We start from the raw sequence: 22869 nt of genomic DNA, 5'->3' as shown, positions 1-22869 counted from the left end.
GCGCAAGGGGGGGGGGGCCGTCCGCAGCGCCCGTCCCGCCGGCAGCCGGCGGTGCCCGGGGGCGGCAGCCGGGGGAGGCCGGCGCGGCCCCGCGGCGGACGGCGTGTCGTCCCGTCCCGTCCCGTCCCCCCGCCCCTCCCCGGGACAAAGGGCGGGCGGCCCCCGCCCGACCGGGAAGCGTCCCTCTCCTCTCCGCCCGGCCGCCGCCGCCGCCGGCGGCCTTGCGCGGCGCGGCGCTGCCCGCTTCCTCGCCGGTGCCGGCCTGGGAGCCGCCCCGCCGCCCGGATCACTTGCCATTTGCATCTCTCCGCTGCTCGGGAGGAGGCGGCAGCCTATGCCCGGGGCCGCGGCGGGGGGGAGGAGGCGAGGGCCGGCGGCGAGGCCGGGGCCACCCAGCCCGCCGCCTCCCGGGCCGGCCCGCCCGGCGCTGTGCATCCGCCTCTTCCTTCCCCCGCGCCGCCTCCGCCGGGGGAGCCGGCGGGGGCCGTACGTGCCGGGCCGGGAGCGAGGGGAGGGTCTGCGGCTCGGCGTCGCTGCAGCAGCGCCGGCCCCGCCGCGCCGCCAGGGACCGGGTGCGGGCGCCGCCGCCGCCGCCGCCGGCTCTCCGCGCTGCTGCTGCGCGGCGATCGCCGCTGCTGGCGGGAGGGGCAGGGATGTGAGCGGTCGGGTCGGCTTGGCCCCCCCCTCTTCTTCCCCCCCCCCCTCCAAAAAAAGACCAAACCAGCCAACCAACCCCAAAAAACCCAGAGGGCGTGGGGGGTGGGGGGATCCCGTGTCGCCGCCGCCACCCTCCGCTGGAGCCATTGTGAGGAAATTGCCGTTCGCCGGCAGCGGCGGCACATCTGGGCGGGCACATCTGGGCATGCAACATCGGCTCCCGCCGGCTTCCTCCTCCGTCCTCCAGCCGGCCGAGCGGATCCCTCCGGGCCGCCGGGGAGACTCCTGCTCGCCAGCCCCGGGGTCCGTCTTTCGGACTGAATATTAAAAACTGGCAGCGCGGGGGGTGGGGCGGGGTGGAAATAAAGGCTGCTTTTTTTTTCCCCTGGGATTTATTTGATGGGGATGTGTTCAAGACAAGAGAGGATTCAGAAGGATATTGACGTTGTGATCCAAAAGTGCAAGGCGGAGAAGGACTGCCTGTTTGCAGGTGAGTTTCTCTCCCGGGCGCCAGGTTGGCGACGCGGAGGCTGCCGCCGCCGCCGCCTCCCGCCCCAGACCCCGCTCCCGCCGCGGCGCGGCTGCCCGGGCTGTGCCCGTGCCCTTCGCCGCCGTTCCCGGGAGCGGGGGCCGCCGCCGGGCCGGCGTGTGCCTGCCCTCCGGCCCCTTCTTCCTTCCTTCCTTCCTTCCTTCCTTCCTTCCTTCCTTCCTTCCTCCTCCTCCTCCTCCTCTCCTTCTGAGGGCATGTGAGGGCAGATGAGACCAAGGCGCCGGCCGGGAAAGGAGGGCGGGGGTGCTGGGATCCCGAGTCAGGGAGCGTGGCGGTGGCCACACGCAAAACCGGGCGGGTGTGGGTGAGTGTGTTGCGAGTGTGCGTGGCCCCCGCTGCCTGGCGCAGCCCGCAGCTGCTGGGACGAGCGCCCAGCCGAGCCGAGCCCAGCCCTGGTGCTTTTTGCTCCGGCGGGCGCTACGCGGCTGTTGGCCGGGCGGCCGGGCTCCTGCCATCCTCGGTGCCTGCCTGCATCCCCGCCCGGCCGGCTTCAGGGCCGGCGGCACGGCCAGCGGTAGACGTGCCCCCTTCGGTGCAAACAACGCCCCCCCCCCCCCCCGCCTCCCCGGGGTTTCGCGGCTTCCTCGGCGGGGCCGGTGCGGGGCCGGCCGTGATGAGCCGTCGCGGGAGCCCGGCTGGCGGCTGCCTGTTGCCGTTTCTGACAATGGAAATCCCTGCCGTTGCCATAGCACCGGCACTTGTTGCAAGGGGCTGGGGGGGGGGGGGGGGGGAGATGCTGCATTTCCTCTGATTCACCGTGACCACCCCCCTCCACCCACCCCGAGTCGGTAGCTGGATGCTGGTCTGTAAACCTCGGCTATTTCAGGCAAAATAAAGACAAGTTGTAATAACGCAGCTCTTTGTCTTTCAGATTTCAGGTACTCTGACTCCACCTTTACCTTCACCTATACTGGAGGCTCCAAAAGGTACTTTTTTTTTACAGTAATGACTCCCTTCGTTTCCTGCTGGCAGTGACATGCAGTGGTTCAATACCGTGGCAGGCCTTTTTGTTTCCTTTCCCTTGGCAAGCAGGATCAGTAAATCACCTGCCTTCACGCAAACGTAAACTGAGGAGGAAGTGTTGAGGGAGGTGATCAGAAAGGTGATCCTAGCTGTCGGAGGCTCCTTCCTCTGACTGCTGCTCTGTGAAGCTTCACTGTTTTGCTTTAATTTATGTGGATACGTAGAATTTCTGCTGTACGTAAACTTAAAGAAACACAGCAAAGGCATCAGCACATGATATGAAGTTAATTCATGTTAAAAAACTGGGAAAAGTTATGATTTTAATAACAAATAGGCCAAATTTCACATCAGCGCCTTACTGTCTTGCACGAGAGCCATATTAGTCCCATGACAGATGCAAGACTGTCTGCAGTTGACAAAATTGAATTCCTGAGACATTAAATGAAATGTCAGTACAGCTTAGGAGGCTAAAAAATGGTTTTATTGAATGCCAGTTTAAAATATTATTTCTAAGTGGCTCCAAGCTTTCGGTTATAAACTGAATTGTGCACGTACGCATATTTTAATTATATTTCAGCATTTGTTGTCTATTTTCAAAGGAAATACGCGTAAAAGCTTCAACACACATCCTTTTCATTTCCACGACTCTTAGTTACCTTTTACTTAATAAGGTGTTAACACTATATGCTACATCATTCTTTTATCGTTTAGCTGAAATTTATTAGACTCGGCAAGAAGTCTTGGGGGTTTTTTTGCGTGTGTAATTTTTTTTTCTCAGTTCATCTGATATCTTCAGCAATTGTTTTTCTTTCCCAGAGTACGTCAGGTTGAACTACCGTATTCTTCCAAGTGAACCTTTCAGTGCAGGCAGCACTCCCACAGCCATTGGTTCTCCCCATGCATGCTTCAGGGTCTGGCTGCAGGACCAAGGCTTCCAGATGGTCCCAGGCTGCGAGAATGCTTTCCCACCTCACTACCCTGCCTCTTCCTAGTAAAGGGAAAGACAACTGCTGTCATTTTCTTTGAAATAGAATAGCTTACCCAGTAGCTAAGAAGCGATGTATTTTTAGGTTGCTTGTAGTATACTCTTTCATTTAGGGTTTTACTGTATGTTTTGTTTTCGTCTTGTTTTAAAATGCAATTCTGAAAGTCTTGATACAGTAAAAATTATCTAACAGAAACATTATTTATCATGTAATTAAAACATCTGAATTTGAAAGTTACTTTACACTGTTTTCTAAACTAAATATTGCAGCAAGAAACCAGGAAGTGAAACCTGGCTATCCTTTCCATTTTCCAAGCTGAATAAAGTAAAAAGCCTAAGGGCATAACTGATGGGAGACAAACTGGTTTATAAATGTTGATACAAAACATTGTCACGTCTACAATGAGAGACGGAAGAGGGCCTTACATCCCCAAGCCTTGTATTTTAACTGGGGTCAGCATTTGCTTAGGAAACTTGACTGGAAACTTGTCTCAGGACCTTGAAAATTCAAACTGAATTGAGAAACAAACGTTATTCTTACAGAAACTGGTCTTAAGTGGGTTGTTATTTAGACCATAATCAAATTTCACTTTCCTTTTCATGTTTTAAGGACATTTAAAAACCACCCTTTGCGATAAGGGTTTCGTGTTCTCTGCTCTGTGATTTAGAAAGATGTTTTACAATTTTCTTAGTGTACAGTATTGTACTCAGTGGCAGGTTTACAGTAGTAAGCTCTCTTGTGAAGTACGTAAAATGAAAACCCTTGACTATTAAAAGCCAAACTTCAGTTTCTCACATTGAAGATGAGTTAGTTGTTTCTTCTTAGAGAAGGTGCTGGCTGAGCAGCAGCTGTACTGCACTCTTGTGCAGCATTTGGGCAAGTCTCCGGTACACGGTCAGCAGCCCTGACTTGTACGTGGTAACAGTTTAGGAGAGCATAAGGCTATCGAAGAATCTTTTTCTTGCATTTTGCCATGATTTTTTTCTTACTGCCACCGCTGCAGCTGGGAGGCTTCCTGAGCGGTGTCCCCATTTTTTGACTATTGCATTCAGGAGTTGTCCCTAAATGACATAGACTTGAGTATCAGCTGACAGGCCTTGTCCAATAATTTCAGATATTCAGCATTATGACACTGTTTTTCAAACTGACAGGAACACAGGCTTTTGAGGAATGGGCAAAGGGGTGGATGTTCAGTGGATGGATCTTCAAGAAACAGATTTAAATGAGTAAGAGTAGAAGTGGTGTGTAAGGAAGATTACTGTACTTCAGCACTCATTAGCCGTGCTTGGAACTAAGTCTTTTTCATGCTTTATTTCCTTTAGATGTTCCTTTAGGTCAATGTGCAGTATGGCTTTGTTTTAGCAGTAGTGGTTGGATACAAGAGCAGAAACCTTTGAGGGAAGGCAACATGTTTTTCTTTTTGAGAAGGACGATTCTTTGTCTCACCCTTGTATAAAGGCAGGTGATGATAGTAGCAAGTTCAACATGACTGGGGGTTTACCTCTGTAGTTGCCTCTAGTGCCCATTACATCCATTTATCAGTGCTCTTAATTTATAAACTTGGAGCCAGATTCTCAGTAAATCAGTGTAAGTCCATGAAAGTCAGTGTACAAGTATTATTTCAGTTATGATGAGGACCTGAGGTTTATTTGTGTTTGTTCTTTAAACTGTTAGGTTTATCTGCGTGAGATTTTTCTTCTTGAGGCAGCTTCTCTGACTTTTATCTGATTTCTCCCTGTTGCTTGGATTGATTGCACAGCCTCTTCCTATATGAGTACTATTCAAATATTGAGGTAGTACATAACCACGCTGCAGATCAATCCAAATAGATAGGCCTGGTCCGGCACACATTTATCAGTCCTTCAGTGGAGTTAACTTGTATTCCCACAGTGAAGTGCTGAACCAAACCCTGAGGGCATGACTTAGCTTTTGTTCAAGTACAGAGATTCCAGAGAAACCAACTTAAGAACTATTTTTTTTTAATTGTTTATGTAGACCTGTTCCAACATTTGACCTTTAGGTGAAATAAAGATATTATATTGTGTAAATAATCTATGTGTAAATGATCACTGGATGGGCATAAACACATTTCAAGGAGATATTGCATTTGCAGGATTTTTCTTGAAAAGTTAGAAGGGAAGAATCTCTGTAAGTACAAGCATATTTGTATTGTGTGAATTATCTGAGTTATCCTAAATAAGCCTTTACCTATGTAGTTCAGTTAAATTTCACTGTACTTTTTTTTTTTTTGAATGCACTGTGTTCACAATTCCAAATTGTTAGAGATGTTTGATGCTGCAGAGATGCTTCCTGGTTTGGAAAGGTTGTAATTAGCTATTTATTAGTGAAGCACATCTTTGTGAATAATGTAGGCACTAAATACGGGGTGGATTGTTTATCAGTTTAATAATTTTTAATTTCATTTTCAGAAAGCAATAAGTAGTGTGATAGATTTCTTATAACATAAGGTGTTCATTCAGGTGCTGTGACTGTGCAAGATTTACTCTTCTTTAACTACATCTGGCAGAATATCAGAAATGGCTGGATTTTTTATGCTTTTTACTGTAGGATCTAAATAGGATATTAAAGTGTGAACATGTCAAGTTCTCTTCTCTTTTAAAAGAATCTCCTGTTTCCTTTTTCTTATTTTCTGCCCCTGTATGAAAAATTGGTCCTCCAGAAACCGTGCAGGCTGAACAGAACTGCTGATCTGTCATCTTTCACATGAAAATGCATGATGCCCTGAAGTTGTTTTCACTTTATATGTCACTTGACATCGTTTACATAGAAGCAGTGCTTGGTTGTCCTGAGAAAAAGATGTTTCCCTTTTTTAGTGGTTTTCTCACCCCTTTTTTTTTTTCTGAGGCTAAACAAGGACATCATATCAGTCCTGAAATACCTCTTCATACAAATATGTGCTTAACTCTCATTGGCAGCGAGGGACAATGACATTAAGGCTGTGCATGAGAACAGATCTAATACTGCAGCATATTGTAAAGAAACTAGGTAAGACCTGTAGGAACTGAACAAACAGATTAATTTTGTCAGCAAAATTCCCATCTCCTATTGCACAGTGGACTCTTGTGCTCTGCTTTCCCTGCTTTAGAACGATGGTTGTAACAATAGCGAATGTGAAGAAGCCAGGAAAGTTGAATTTTAGTCTGAAGTTACTGTTTATTTTTTTTGGTTAAATAATTACAAATTGTTAACTTAGACTGTTTCGATTTTGAATATTTGGCTTTCTGTTTCCTGTTCAAGAGGTGCTTAGTATTGTAGTATCAGAAGTTCTCCTTTATACTGATGAATTAATTCCCACCTCACTGTAGCAGTGAAATATTTCACAGCTGAGGAGCTGTGCCTATGGAAGAGTAATTAAATTGCTTGTGGCTTTCTGTAGCTATAGACTAAAACCACTATCTGAAGTCCTAGCACAGTATGTTCACCAGGTGTTTGCACCACTTGATGATAAATAGATACAGATAACCTTTTTTTCCACTTTAGTGGTATGCCCTATTGCTACTTACGTGAATTCAATAAAACTGCCTATATGAGAGATTCCATTAGGTGAATAATTTTGAAATTCTGGTGTCTGTCTGGTAACACTGAAAGTCTTCAGTACAAAAAAAATCTGTGAAGAAAAATGGTTTTGTGCTAACTGATGTATGTTTTTATCTTAAAATTTATGTTCAATTTATATCTACTGTAGCAAAAAAGGAGAACTGAAAATCATTTTTTAAACCAAAACATAAAATTGTGTCCATCAGAAGATACCAAAATGGAACACTTTTCTGAACATTTTGGTTTGTTTTTTTTTTTTTTCCTTTCCAAAATGATCTCGTTTAAGAGCATCCTTTTTTGGATAGGTTAGTTTTAAGCTAGTTCCTCTGTCAGATTCATTGTATGGCAATGTGTTTACTGGCTATGCAAGGTTTGGGCAGAGAGGGTTGGACTGTTCCTTTGGAAGCAGTGGTGACTTACATAAGATGAAAGTGTCCATGATAGTATGACTTCAGTAGACAGGAAGACGATTTTTATGGAATCCGTTGCTCTAGTGGCTTTAGTTTAGCTGGAATTGGTTTTATACAGGTCTTAGGAAGGGCTGGTGCAAGCTCCGTTCATCTTCTGTTGTTGATGCCTGTGCTTAACCTTGTGTTCAGGTTATTAAATATGTAATTACATTGCTAAAATCTACCTCTACTACAGTAAGAGAGGGGTGAAAACTAGATACACAGCTTGTACTTGGCTGTCTCTTTACTGCTGTTTCAAAGTATCTGGAAGATTGTACATCGTCTTTCAATTTTAACTTTCCTATCAAATATGGCTTAATATTTTTTGCTGGGACTGCACCATTTCTCAGTGATACGAGACAGGAATCTAGTTTAGATATAACATGGAAAGCATTATGATTTTCATTTCTTCGTTAAAGATTCTGTAGATGAAGTAATGTTGACTACAGCCTTGGGTACTTTTAAAGAACAGTTTTGTGTCAGGTATTCATTAAGTTTCAGTTTTAAAATCACTCTTTAAGACAAGTATTTTCCATTCTATGAATTACTGCTAGCATACCTATTCTGACTTTATACTGCCTTCTAACATTGGCAGTGTGTACTATGTACATAAACCCTACTCATACATTCCTATAGATAGCTTTTTGATAGATACTGCAATAAATTCGGTAGGTGTGATTTAACAAATGATTCATCCTAAGAAGAGATCTAGTAGACCGCTATAGTAAAAAGTCATTAAGTGCAATGCTGAGGGTTTACGAAAAGCAAAATCAACACTATTCTACTCGCAGTCATATTGATCTTGCCTTTTTTTCATCCTCTTGTGTCTGACAGATCCTTCCTGTCTCGCTGTTAGAAAATCAGCGCTGAAATTAACCCAGTCCCCATCATTGCATCTTGTAAAAATCACATACTTCAGGGAGAGTATGGTCTTGTGGAGATCTCTTACTGGTCTGGTGAAGTGAGTGTCTGACCTCTTTCAGCTGTACTAAGAACAATACATTGAAATTGTGAACGTCTACCTTTCAATGAGAAAAATGTGGGTTTAGGCACTTAAATGAATGGCCCAGTTTTCAGAATTGCCAAACTCCTACACCACGTAGTAGTCTCAGTATTACTGTGTGTTGCTTAGCACTTTTTAAAAAGCATCACAATCTCTGTGCAGGTATTTTTGTCATACAAATGTATGCACTGTTGTTTGAATGGTTCGCCAGCACAGAGCTGGGAAGAGTGCTTGTATGTCTTTACAGAAAACGTTTTCAGTAACTTCTTTCTCTGCTTTCATCACATATTTTAACATATTAAGTACCTAAAAATAGACCTGTAGGCTGTCATTGTTGGAGTGTTAATGTGATAAGACAAATAAATTTGAAAGCAGAGTTCACTCTGACAAAATTAATTTAGATCACTTTTTTCTGTATTGGGACTAATGCCATTTCTGGCTTTTCCTGTTAGTCTAATAATTTCCCATATTTTTCATTGCTTGTAAATATTAACAGCTGAAGATACCTGTTGGCATATGTTTTCCGTGGATTACTTACTGTGCAGAATATGAATTCTCATTTGAGTCAGAGTCTAATCACTCAGAGTCAAACTGACTCTGAGTCAGTCTTACTTTAATAAGCTTCAGCACCTAGAGGGAAAGTAAATTTTAAACTGCTGGGAGCGTTCACTTTAGTTACAATCTAAACTAAGAAAGAGATGAAATGTGAGTAAATCTAGAAAAACTCTAATGTATAATTCTGCCTTGGCGTTAAATAAATCCCACTTAAGAGGACAGCTCTTAAGAATTAAATGTCCTCCTTGCTGCAGGAGGGTGAAGATTTTTACGGATGTTTCATTAAACTGGCCTCATCTGAGGAAAAGCAGCTCCTTTTAACAGGGTTAAATTGACTCGTAAAGATAAGCCTACTATCCTGTGCAGCAGTAGCTAGAAAATCTCACTGAAAGAAGAGGGACTAAACAAGGTACAGAAATAACATCTCCTTGCCCTGACAGCCTTCTGCATGCTCACACAAAATTGCATCCAGCCTATTTCTATGAGAGGAAGAGCAGGAAAGAGCCTTGCCTAAAGACCGGGAACAATTGTTGCTTTTATGAGTCAGACTTCTCCCGGGAGGACCCATTCTCTCCAGGGAGCTTTATGTCAGAGATCGTGTTCCCCCACTGCAAGGGCTAAACACCCTCATGTGTGCTGTTGGCATTAGGTAATCCCGTGGGAGTAAGTCATGGTCTTGCACATGCTCACGTAAGGTAACAGGCAGAGGCAGAAAAGAGTCTTGTTTCTGGGAGGTTGGAGGGTGAGCATCTTTCTGTAGCTTGCTTGAAGGCAGAGTACCTGTGGCTTTGGCTTCTCCTGGCTGTTGAGGAAGACGGTGGTGTGTCCTGGCAGTTAGCGTTGAGCAGCATCACTTCTTCTGACGGAGACTCCAGGAGACTTCTGTAAGTGCTCGGCAGGAGCCTGTCTGAAGCGAAGAACTGAGGGCAAAGAGGAAGCTCAAAGAAACTAGCAAACCCTCCAGACATCTCCTTCCAGCCTCGAGGCATTGATCAGAAACAAAAGGGGCAACAGCACGTCTCCTGTGTAATGAAATGTACTGTTTGCCAAAAGAGAGTACAAAAAATGGTGATATGCCGTTCCTTTCAAACTGTGTAGCATTCTGCATTTTGTCTCATATATTACAGGTTGCCATCTTGAAATCTTGTTGCTTTAAATGAATGTTCCATTTTACGTTTATAGATAAGAATTTTTCATATGTTAAGAGGCAAGCTAGACGGCAGGATAACTTTGCACCATTCAACTGTCATGCTTCTACTCAAGAAAGTGTTTGTGACAGACAGCATTTGCTCTCAAGTAGGAAAAATAGCCTATGCGTTAGACATGGTATTCCAGGTCATTAGGTTTTCTGCAAATGGTAGAATATTTTATTTTAGGTTTGGGTTTGGGGTTTTTTTGTTTGTTTGGTTGGTTGGGTTTTTTTTGGGTTTTTTTGTTTTTTGTTTGTTTGTTTGTTTGTTTGTTTTGTGGTATTGCTCATTCTTGCTTATTCTTTTTCCTCAATGTTGAAAACTTCATCTTTGATGGGGAGTTCTCACCTCATAATAATCATACCTACAGCAAAATATGAAAATAATTAGGATGCTCTTCTGTCAGATTAGGACCTGGGGTTGATAAAGGTGTTAAAACCAGGAAGCACTTCATTGCCATAAAAGTACTTGCCGATAGTCAACTGCTTGATCTCAATTACAGCAGTATGAATTCAGAGTAATGCCACTGATGTGATGGGGCTCACTTGGGCCCACAGCGATACCGCTGGTTTTTTTATTTGGCACTGACTACTCCTAGCGAATGGCAATCCAGGTAACTTTTTTCACTTGGGGGGGAGTCATGAAGACCAGAGTTCTGTTTTCTGCCATCTTTGCAGATGTATTCTCATCTTTGAGTACTTTCGTGGATGTTAGGAAAGCTGCAATTTATCCAAGGAAAAAAGATTGCTTTCATGCATTAGTACCAAGTCACTGGCGTAGCAGGGGGCACAGACAAAAGGCCAGTTGTCAAAACCGTGCTTTTCTTCCTCTGTCTGTTTAGACTTAGCATCTGAAAAATTGGTTGTCACAGAGTCTCTTTGAAGAACATAATTTGCTAGGCCACATGAAAACCTCTTTACCTGTCACTCACTGAGAATCACTATTAAATCTTAAGCTGAGTCCCAAAATGTATGTACTTATAACCATTAGTTGAAATAGAAATGGTGATTTCTTCATGAGGACTATTCTGTGAAAACACCTAAAAGGAACATGCTGACTTTGTCCTGGTTAAAACTGTGTGAAATCTGGTCATTTCAGTATACATTTGTGCAAAACAGTGAAAAAAGTTTTAAAAAAAATGAAGAGTTTACAGTATTTCAGACTGAAAAAATGTAACCTTCAAGTATTAAAAACTTCTGGAAAACATATATTTGTTAATGCCTTAGCATGGCTGTTACGGGTACTATCAACAGCCTTCCCTTATAGATAGGGAATTATATAAATTAAGGTAGTCTACTGGTTTAATAAGGTTCTATGAGTATTACATGAAATCTTTTGTACATGGTTGTAACTTTAATGGGTTTACAGCTGAAAACCGAGCTTATTCTTTTCCTTTAAGTTAGAGAATTATTTTGCCATAAAAACTTTTAATCATCCAATAGAACAAGGCTTGTTAGGCTTACATAAAATTTCAGTGGTAGGATTTTGTAGCCTTTTATGTTGAAGAAGGACTCGCGTTTTATCAGTGGATGACAAGAACAGTGAAATTGCATGCATTTAGGTGGCAACAGGAGGAACATAACCTCTGCAAGAATCTCCGTGGACATATACTAGTTTTGTTAACTCGGGCCAAGAGAAGTTTTCAATTAATTTAGTATTGACCTCTAGAGTATGAAGTAAAGCATCCCAATAATCAGCCCATCAAAGATGCAAGCTCTCTTGCCTTTAGCAGACCTATGTGCACATACTTTCAAAATTTTTTCAAATATCTATGTAACACAAGAGCAGTATTGCCTTTGGCATACAGTCCCGCTTTCTACTTGTTCCCTGTGCCAGATTTAGCTGTTGATGGAATTTTTACATCAAACTTCAGTGTTGGTTAAAGCTGTTCTACCTTCATTACTGAAGTAAAATTGCATGGGATTAGCAGCCACCAGTTTAGCTGTTCTTGTTAAGGTATTTTGCACAGTAATCTAAGGAAATTTACAATTCCATGTTCTGGCTGTAAGATTTTATTTGATCATTTTGGTATTCTTATTTAAAATGACAAATTGTGAGAAATTTTAGTGTTTACTTGCTTTTAGCTATATATAGTGAATTAAAAGAAATGCATTGTCCCTGTGAACCACATTAGAGGGAGTGAATGAGTGGAGGGAGACTCCAGGCTCTTTCTGTACCTGAGTTTATATTTTACTGATAAGCTTTTATTTCTTTCAGATTGTTCCTCTTGCGATGAATAATTGCTTACTATACTGTTTCTGTGTTTAAACATCAATAACTAGATATTAAAAAATAGTACTTCATAAAAGTATACGCCTATATTTAAGGCATGAAGAAACACATTCACCCTGTAGTTCTGCTAAAAAATGACCTCTGCAAAGGACAACAAACATGCAGAGATATGGAATGTAAATACCTTTTACATCTAGCACTGTGGCTTCAAGGCAGGCGTGGATGTGTGGAAGATGCTGGCCTCCCAGTGTGTTAATAAGGATAAGGCATTTGCTGTCCATGAAGAGAACAGGAGTTGCAGTTACGTGAGTCAGGCTAAGAACTACAAAAATTACTGATTTTGCTCATGAAGGACATCAACCAGTCGTCCTTTAGGGTCAAGAAAAGCTTCTAGCCTGGCTACAAAGTCCTTCCTCATTTCCCCTACTAGTAAGGCATCATCAGCAGCACAGTGGATCAAGTCTTCGATTGAAAGGCTGCTGTGGAAGGTGGCATGTCCTGTCTGGCATGGCAATTTCTGAAGTATGTTTCCAGCATATTTCAGTGTATGTAAGAGTTGCAGAACTATTGACATCAGTGCTGAGCAAATCATCATAAATTGCTGGTATTAATGAGCATTTTGCCATTACTCAGGCTGCTTACAGTATATTTCCATCTGTATTTTGTCCCAAGTTATTTCTCTGTTGTACTTCATGTGACGTAACTTGATTACCATATTCTCAGCTAACTTAAATTGACAGATTGCCATGGAATTCAGTAAAGTCATGCCAATTTATAGTACTGAGGACCTGTCTATAATTATATGTATCTTAAGGAAGTTTAAATAGAGCAAAGCTAAACATAAATTCAGTATGTTATCTTCAATGACTTCTAATAGAATAGTTTAATATATGCATGATTAGTTACATGTCAAAGGGAAATTACACATTATTTGTGTTTGCATTTTAGGTGACAGGTAAGGACAAGTTTCATGGAAGCTGATAAAGTGAGATATAAATTATATTCTTTGGGAATGGCTCGTATTGAAGGGGGGGACAACAACAGAATGAGGCAGAGATGCCTGAAGCGTTAGAGACCTGACAAGTTTTCCCACATAGTGAACAGGTGCTCTCAGCAGTGTAACACTCAAGCCTCAGGTTTGCATGTGGTGCAACCCCATGAGCAAAGACACTAGCCAAGATAGCGCAGTGGCCTCTTTTCTCATTTTCAGTGGTAGGGTGAGCTTAGAGCATTTGCCTGTCTGTGTGCAATGTGGATGTACCCATAGGATTCCCTCTGGCACAAGGAAGGTCTTGTACCACAGAAAATACCACCTCTGCACTTCCCCCTGAGAGATAATGATGACTTCAGTCTGCAGAAGTTAAGAGAAGATTTCACACCCACCCTGACCATGCCATTTCCATTTTGGCTGTGCCACTGGAGAGCACAGGCTTCTTAAACTTGTGTTTCCATTCCTTTCCAATTTGTCATTTTCCACCCTTCTTTCTTCTGGCCTTTTGTTTTTCAGAGGTGCTCTGCATACTGATTTATTCTGACAAAAACTGGTATCAGTTGTGTTCATATTGTTGAAGCAGACAGACATGGAAGTTGGTATTAAACCACTGTACTATGCAAGTTAACAACATGGGGCAGCTATAGATCACTTATCTCCCAGTTCTCTTCAGATTATATATACGCTCTGAAATGCTTGTTTCAGTTCTTGGGAAGAATAACAATGGGTGCTCAGACTGTTAATCAGAGTGATCACATGTTCATTGATGTTCGTTATTCTGTTTTTGGTGTCTAATATGTGGGTGGCTAGAAAAAAAACCATCACTGCTGAAATAATTGCAGCTGCAGCCGGAGTTGTTTGCTGATTTAAGTTTAAAAATATTTTTTAGCTGGGATGTTTTTGAGATTTCTGTTGTACCTAAGTAAGACTGAGCAGAGATTTTTAGAAATAGTATGTGTTTGAGATCTTTCACTGTAGACACAGCACAGGTGTAAGAATGCATTTGAGAATGAACCAATAAAAGTTGTATGGGTTTAGGCATTAAATAGAACTCCAAAGCAAATAAAAGAATAGGTGTTGCTTCATACACTTTCGCGTTCTTCATTTTACAGGCTACTTATTCTTGACGACATAGTATTTATGGACGTTTGGGAGTCTCTCTCCAGTAACTATCTTTTAATTCTGTTCCCCCGAATATAGGAAACCTTCTGATATTTCCATCAGTAACAATGCATATTTCATTAGGTGTATAGTGCTATTAATTGTCACTCTGCGCGTCCCGGGGTGTTCAGTAGTTGCTTTGGGGATCATTACAATGTGCTTTTCAGGTATTTGTTGAGTAACATAGCTGGTTGAGGGCGACTTTTTGCCCTCTGTGATGCTGTTTGAGGTTTTCCTTGGTTGGCTTCTGCTTTGGTTTGTAATGATTTCAGAGACAGGTGAAAGACTCATCCTGTTGCAAACCTGCTGGTGGAGTTTCACTAGTGAGAGCTGGACTCCTTGGGTACGTCTGTGGTTTTTTAAGGGTCAGCCTTGAAAACCAGGTTTGTGTGTTGTGCCGATCACCCGCCCAGTAGGCACAGGATGGGTAAAGTGTGCCCTCAGGACACAGGACCTGCAATGGCTAAGAAAATCTGTCGGAGCGGTGTGCCAGTAGGTGCAGCCAGAGGAATGGGCCGTGGGCTGTGCCCTCCACAACCGTGTTTTCCACTCCAGGGAGTATGAAATTCTTGTGCGTATTCCCTCCCTGGAGGCTGTTCTTCCACCCCGCAGTTGGTGTAGCACTGGGGTCTCCCTGAAGTGACTGTCTTCGATCAGAGAGGTTTCAGAGCGGGGCCGAGAGCCGCTCCAGGTGGAGCGTCCCGGTGCGCTCTGCCGGCTGCCCACCGCCGGCTGCCCACCGCCGGCTGCGGGGCAGAGCCGGCAGCCTGCCATGTGCGCGCACGCTTCCGAATGACGGCTGTCCTCCGTGTCAGGGCAAGCGCGACTCATGGCTGGCTGGCAGGTGGAACACATCTGAACTCTCCATAATGAGAACTGTCCTTCCTTTCCACCCCCCCCCCCCCCCACCTCTTTTTCCCTTTTCATTTTTCTCCGATTCAAATCTGTGTGCGTTTTTTAAATGTGCATGCAAATGAGTTTTGCCCCTCAGTTTCCTGGTAAGTTGCCACAATGGCCGGGAGGGTGGCAGAGGTTTTGCACCATTGCCCGGGGGAGTGCTAGTGCGTGACCGAAGGTGTCGGAGCCTTGTCACAGGAAGGGGTTTGCTGTTTCCTTTTCGTTGCTGCTGCTGTTGCATGAAGGACTATAGAAGAGAAGTCTGGAGGGAGCAGTGAAAAGAAAGAGCACAGCTCGGCATTCAGCTCTGAGTTACGTCAGTGCAAAGTGGAAGTCTGGCTGTGTGTGGAGAGGCATCTTTATTAAAGAGATTGTGTGTTAAACAGTGAAGACAGAATGAGGTGTTCTGTGTTGCCATCTACTTCCATCTACGATTAAAATACTTTAAAAGACAATAAGCACAATGTAAATATCTGTTTTCTCATTATCTGTTTACCTCTCTGTATTCTCTGAGTTGTATATTATTTATTTTTAATGATAATGGATAATTCTGTCGGGAGGGTGAAGCCCAGCGTGTTACGTGTGTAAGGTAGTGTTATTTTCTTCAGAGACAGAATGCCAGGTTTTGTTTCATTTTATTTTGAAGAGCTGAGGATGACCAATACCACACCTTATTCTAATATTTCAAAATAAAATTTAAACAAAAATAATTTATGCATCTGACTGACATGCATTCAAGGCTCAGCTAGGTAAAACAGTTGACCTGTTATGCCCCTAGTATTTTGAAGTTCCTTGTGGGATGCTGCCCACGGCTCTGCAGTGGTAGTACATTGTTTGGGACATTAGCTGCTACTGAGTGAGAATCCTTTACAACTCTCAAACTTCAGCGATTTCAATGTCTAATGATTGCAATGTGCTCATGTTTAACTAGATAATATACTCTACTGAAAACCCCTTGAATTGTGAAGTGAAGGCTAAGTGGGCTGGGGTGATGTTGGGACTTTTCTGTGTAGATTATTTCTATTTTGAAGTCAATCGGTCAGAACTGCTGAGGTTTTTATTGTTCTACTTGTAAATTTCAGGAGATTATCACAAAAACATCTTCATTTTGCTGCTGATCGGTATTTTGACTGAAATGAAATACGTAAAAGGTTCTACAGTTAGCCTGTTACTCTCCACCTCTAGACTATGCAAACTGATGAGATGATGTAAGTCTAACTAAAGAGAAAGTGCAATTTAATTTCCTTTATATGGTCATATTTAGCCTTTATCATTCCATTTATTTCAGTTAGAGATTATTGGAGTAATTGAGGCAAATATTTAACATTTGGCCAAATTTCATTTTGAAAGAATTGCATTTATAGTTCAAATTGCTTTGAAGTGTTTTGCTGTCTTAATACCTGTAGCTGCAGTCGTGTGCATAAAGCTGAGGCAATGATACTGGTTTTATTTACACTTGAAGAACTTAACCCTTTGTATCTGCCTGGCCATCTATCTATCTATCTAAAAACCTTCCTTATGTTTAGACATAATGTATATTTATTTACAAAGGCTTCAGGCACTTAGTGATTCCTGCATTAGTATTATTTTGATTAACATTGACCTGACCATCTCACGTGGTCAATGTCATGGTCAGTAGCATTTTGAGAGAAGAATAACTGGTCAGGGGACTATCCATTAATTAAACTTGTGAGGGATTCTACTTTATCCGAGATTTCTGTCAGAATCCTCCAACATGTAACATGGCACGTTTGTGTTCCTGATACAAGCACATATTTGTGTTGATGACAGGAAGTTGGGTCACTGAACTTCCAGCTTTTAATATTTCATAACCAGCTACACTAGTTACACCACATACACAGTTACTCTAGTAAAATGGCAAATGACCCTGCAGAGGTGTCTTGAGAAACAGCATGGTAAAAACATTCATCTTTTAGAACAAAATCCAAAAGAACTTTATTTGCCGTTGAAAGTGGAGATGGATGAACATGCCAAGCAAGTGCCAGGGCAGTGGGGCGTTTGTGTCGGAGAAACTTACACTTGCTGGCCTTTTGAACGGTTCTCCAAGCATCTGTGGAATGACGTTTATTTATGTCTTATAGCACCTGTCTTGCGAGGTGTGCTGCCCTGTATCAGCTTCCCTGCGCGTCGGAGCTGCCGGTGTGGCGACCCAGCTCCCGGCAGGACTGGCAGGCTGCTGAGGAGAGGCTTTGTGAAGGGAATGTCCTGAGATACCTGCTAGGAAAAGCTGCCAGGCTTGTGCTGGGACAGGCACTCTCAGGTAGTTTAGGTACTTGCCCCTTTCCAGAGTTGTGAAGCATTAGGTATCTACGCCAGCCCTTTTTGTTCCAAAATACGGCTAAATGTTTTGTGGCAGCGTTTCCCTTTCCTTCAGCAGCGTATGATCCTGCTCTAGTCCCAGGGGTAGAGGTATCAGGATGCTCACCGTGAGACTCCACAGCACATCCAGGCCCACAATTAGGGTGCTCTGGCCTGAAAACAGAGCCTAAACATTTCTTAAAACCTCTGCATTGTCCAGGCCCTTTTTTATTTGTCATTTAGCTGTGGAGGTTTCTAAAATTTGGTCCTGCGATCCCTAAAGCCTTTTGTATGCCTGTGACTAGTGGTGTAGACTAGGCTGCTTGGACGCTGGCAGCTTGGATGCAGGCTCCAGAGCAGAAACGTAGGTGCTTAGGGGACACGGCTGGTTAGGAACGGAGATGTCAAAAGACTTTTTAATGAGCATTCAATCTTCTGTCTCCTGGGTCAGCTAATGAGTTCCTTTTGTGAAGTGAAACTCATCTGATGTCAGTTGACATAGCTTCATGTATTTTTCAATGGAATTTTGCTCTAAATCCATCTTTTAATACAAAGCAGTTGTGAGATTCTTGCCTCGCTGTGGTGTTTCAAGTAAAATGACAGTTGCAGATCCAGCGTACCATCTGTGTGAGATTCGGGAGCCACTGAATTGTGAAGGATACATCAAGCACTTGACATCTAGCATATATTTCATAAGTAAAGAAAAAAAACAGCTTATTTCTTTTCACTGGTGAAGTCTGTGTAGTCCGATCCCCGAATAAATATATCTCATTCTTAGAACTTAACCTCAAGCTGCCTTGGTGCAGTATGGTTTATAACCAGTTTCTGCTCTCCTGTGTCTCCCTTCTCAGATGGTATTTTTTAAAAAGGTTAGAGATAATGGAGGAGAAGGTCTAGATTAGATTATTTTTCACAGATGGGTATTGCTTTGATGAAACAATGTAATCCAATCATGAGCTTAGGAACCAGAGCATCTGCACTGTATGAATGCATATACTTGCATTCAGATATCTGAAGTCATGTTTAAGGTGTTATTTAGTGGCATAGGGGAAGGTGACATATAGTTGCATCTGCATAGACATCTGCAGATCTCAATGATGAGAAATGCTGTTAGGTCAATTTTAAAGCAAGATGATTATGCAAGTCTTGTCCTAATGTAGCTTTGGTACATGTCTCGCAAGTCAGTGAGTGCTGTTGTCTCATTTCATTATGAAGTCTACAAGTGCAAAGGTTTAGTGACATCAGGAGCTGTCCCTGGCTTCACTGGAGTGCTTTGGGACATTGCAGGAATAATGCTCTTTGCTGCCCCATGTCCAGCTTCATGCCTTCCAGTAGTTACGTGGGTTGAAAATCTGACTGGGGACCACAGCTCAGCCTAGATAACACAAAGCCAGTCGTCAGCTGGGTGTGCTGGAGCTGCTTTACCCAGTCAGAGACAGAATGGATGTAGGGAAAGTGGTAACGCGGAGACCATGGGGGAGAAACTGGGGGAGAATGGGGAGCCGAAGATGGCTGGATACTCATAGAAAGGGCAGAGGGAGTGACAAGGAGATACACATGTGCTTTGGAAGGAGAAATGGAAAGACAGGTGTGAGGGCTTGAGTCAGAGAGAAAAATGCCGCCAATAAGAGCATGTGAGAAAAGATCGTGTCTGGGGGGAAAAAAAAAGAAACCCCCTTGAGAAAGAACGAAAGCATTTTAAAATGTGTTATATTCTAAAGAAATGCACCATTCAACATTGAAATTATTAAAATAGCCTAGGAGTAAAGGGAAAAATAATTTTTTTGCTGTATTTACAGGGACAAAATAGACGACAGAAAAATAAAATAACGTAGAAATCTGAGCTGTGTATAATTGTATATATATTCAGTGCAGCTGTGTAGAATAAGGCAGGTTTTATCAGTACATATTATGGACAAAAGTATGGACAGATACCTGAAACCTGCCTCTGTCTTGCCAGTCATGGAGTTCTTGATCTAAAGCATGAGGCCTCCAGGTCCTGCAAAGATGTATATGTTTTTTTCATATGGGTAAAGAACATAGTCTTTATTAGTCTCATTCTTAGAAATAATTGGCCATTTTAGTTTTTACTTTTTTTAGAAAGAAATCTCAATATAGATAATCTGTTGGGGAAACTGCCCTTAAAACATCACAGTCTGATAAAATCATAGGACATTTTTAATGGTGGCCATGCTGTGTACCATGATCAGGGTCAAATTTGGCTTTAAATTAATTTGCGTCCCTGTAACTTATGAGTCTGATTGCAAACTGTAACAGCAAACACTAGATCCAACTCCTGGCTGACCTAGCATTTTCATTTCAGGCAAACAAATTAAAGCTGTATAATTACAGAATAGCTTTTAGATGTATATAGCCTAGGTTTCATACTAAAATACTTTACTTTTTGGCTGCAGTCTGAAAACTAAATACTTTCATATTTGCATGCATAAAGATGGAGAGGTTTGTAACATCTGTCTAATTGTCAATGGGTTTTTAAATATGCGTTGCAATCCTGATTCACATAAATCTACTTATATGAAGGGGTTACAGTGGGAGATGCTCAGGTAAGGATTCAGAATGAAGTCTGCAGAAGTATGCGGGGACTTTGGTAGGTAGTTACAGACAGGAGCTGCAGTGAGGTACAGGTCTGTTGCTGGTCCTGTGTCCTGGTTTCAGCTGGGATAGGGCTAACTGTCTTCCTAGTAGCTGGTGCAGGTGCTATGTTTTGAGTTCAGTATGCGAAGAATGTTGATAACACTGATGTTTGCAGTTGTTGCTCAGTAGTGTTTAGACTATAGTCAAGGATTTTTCAGCTTCTCATGCCCAGCCAGCGAGAAAGCTGGAGGGGCGCAAGAAGTTGGCGCAGGACACAGCCAGGGCACCTGACCCAAACTGGCCAACGGTGTATTCCATACCATGGGACGTCCCATCTTGTATAGGAACAGGGGAGTGGGCGCGGGGAATCGCCGCTCGGGGACTGGCTGGATGTGGGTTGGCGGGTGGTGAGCAGTTGCCCTGCGCATCATTTGTACGTTCCAATCCTTTTATTATGGCTGTTGTCATTTTATTAGTGTTATCATTATCATTATTAGTGTCTTCTGTTCTATTAAACTGTTCTTATCTCAATCCACGGGTTTTGCTTCTTTTCCCAATTTTCTCCCCCCTCCCACTGGGTGGGGGAGAGTGAGCGAGCGGCTCCGTGGTGCTTAGTTGCTGGCTGGGGTTAAACCACGACATCCTGTTATGCATATTTTAAAAGCAGCTCTCATGGTATTCCAAAAGTAAAAACCTGAAACAAGACTGGACATCATGTAGTTCCTTGCAAATGGAGACATGCAGTCTTGCTGGGACCTGCATGGGTTAAAATGGAGAAGAGAAATAAGAAAAGTGGATCTGGATGTATTTGAAGATTTACAGAAAAACTTGAATTTGGAAACATTCGTACTGCTACAAGAAACCTAAGTTCACAGCATACACTGTTACGAGCTGCCTCCTAACACTGTACCCCTTGTGGTTAACCTGGGTGGGCAGCTCAGTCCCCTGCAGCCCCTTGCTCACTCCCCACAGTGGGAGTCACTTAGGGGCAGCTGTCCCGTCTGTGTCCCCTCCCAAACTCTTGCCTACCCCCAGGCCACTCGCTGGTCGGGCAGTGTGAAAGGCAGAAATGGCCTTGATGCTGTATAAGCACAGCTCAGTAATAACTATAATATCCCTGTGTTACCAGCACTGTTCTGGTCACATATCCAAAACACAGGACCATACAAGCTAGCGTGAAGAAAATTAACTCTATTGCATCCAAAACCAGTAGAGTACTGTACTTTCATACTAATAATTCAAGAAATAGCTAACACATAAACTACGAGGTTGTGTGTCAGTCTGCACTGACACCGGTATTTATGGGCATTTTTCCCCCTAACAGGAAAGGGGAGGTAAGTTGCTAATTATTTTGCAGCTGAACAACTCCCATTCTCCCTTCATAATGACATTTAAATTGCAAACAATTTCCTTTGAAATCAATAAAGTTTGATGGAATTACAGAAAAAAAAAAAAAAAAGAAACTTACTGTCTTTTGATCTTCTTGTATGCTTCCTTTCCCATATCTCAGACTGTAGATCACTTCCATCCTAAGTTGTAACTGTTCCTACCCACCTGGATTTGCATAAAATCCATAACACGTTTTAAAGTGTAACTGAAGCATGTTAAACAAATATTTGTATCTGTTCCTAAGATTGCTTTAGTTTATATATCCCATGTTTTGTATTGGTGTAGACACTAAATCTGCATGAGACAAAAAGTCTTTGGTGAAGTGAGACGCCAGGGGCACTTTTCCAGGTTCAGGGAAATTAAGTCAGGTCAGGATAGCGTTCTACATTTTATTCTTCACAGGGTTTATTTAAGTGACAAAAAGCTATTTTCCTCCACCAATTCACTTTAAAATAAACCTTTGAGCACTTCTGCTCAAGAGACATGGAAAAAAGTATGTCTGAGGGAGAATCTGATTTAATTCAGATCTTCCTTTTTAATTTAAGACTTGTGGTAGCAATGGGAACTCAGAGACATTTCGTAGACCTGAAAGATGAATGACATTTTTATACTGTCATGTATTTAATCCATCAGTGCTGAGACACCTTAAAATTAAAATATATGGTCCCATTAACTATTTTTTACTGTATACATAAAGAAGAGTGTCTGATGTGCACCCTTAGAGCAGCACAGGGCTGTGGGTTAGAGCTAGTCGTCTGTGTACTCTGGAAGCAGTGGTGGGGACGTCAGCTTCCTGGCTCCCATTCTTTCAAAAGTTTCCCCTTTTCTGAAAAAAGGAGTAAGATTTATATAGATGGCTGCTGCCAATGCTGTTTCTTAGTAGCATCCCTTCCAAAGCATTTCATTGAGATCTGCTGCTGAAACCATGCCACCGCTGAGGTCTGTAGGTAGTCCCATTTGCAGGCAGAGCACGAGCTCTGTGTTCCTGCCATGCAGAACTGCTGTATCTGAAGGATGGGGTGTGCTGGTCACTGTCCTCGTGACCTCCGCTAACTTGCATACGAAGCCCAGGTGCATAACCAAATACTCTCTGCACCAAAGCTTAGACTCCTCTAACCGAGCTGATTCTGCTGTCAAAGTGGCCTCTGTCTATCTGTAGAGATATATATATATATATTACAATGTCTGTAGATATAGAACATCTGTAGATATTTGGCTGCTTTTTCTAAGGAACCTGAGGCTCTTCTGTACAAAGTAGCTCTCGATATTGAAAACTTCTCCGTTTGCAAGAAGTGTTTCTACTGCTGTGCCTTCTGCATAGAAGGCATTTTGTGCTGTGAATGTTGTTCTGGGTGTGTTAGAAATGCTTTGTCT

At 43.0% G+C, this 22869-nt stretch overlaps 1 protein-coding gene across 2 annotated transcripts in view; it reads left to right on the top strand.

The window, feature by feature from the left end:
* Positions 1-300: 300 nt before the first annotated feature.
* PARP8 (poly(ADP-ribose) polymerase family member 8) overlaps positions 301-22869 on the top strand; it is a 118328-nt gene continuing 95759 nt past the window's right edge. For both annotated transcript variants that reach the window (XM_049794338.1, XM_049794337.1), the window contains exons 1-2: positions 301-1147; positions 2079-2133. In XM_049794338.1, the coding sequence (XP_049650295.1) occupies positions 1057-1147; positions 2079-2133 (146 nt within the window). In that variant the 5' untranslated portion in view covers positions 301-1056. The remainder of the gene's footprint in view (positions 1148-2078; positions 2134-22869) is intronic.

This window comes from Accipiter gentilis, chromosome Z (assembly GCF_929443795.1).
Source record: "Accipiter gentilis chromosome Z, bAccGen1.1, whole genome shotgun sequence".
Lineage (NCBI taxonomy): Eukaryota > Metazoa > Chordata > Aves > Accipitriformes > Accipitridae > Astur > Astur gentilis.
This window is presented reverse-complemented; position numbering and strand designations above follow the sequence as displayed.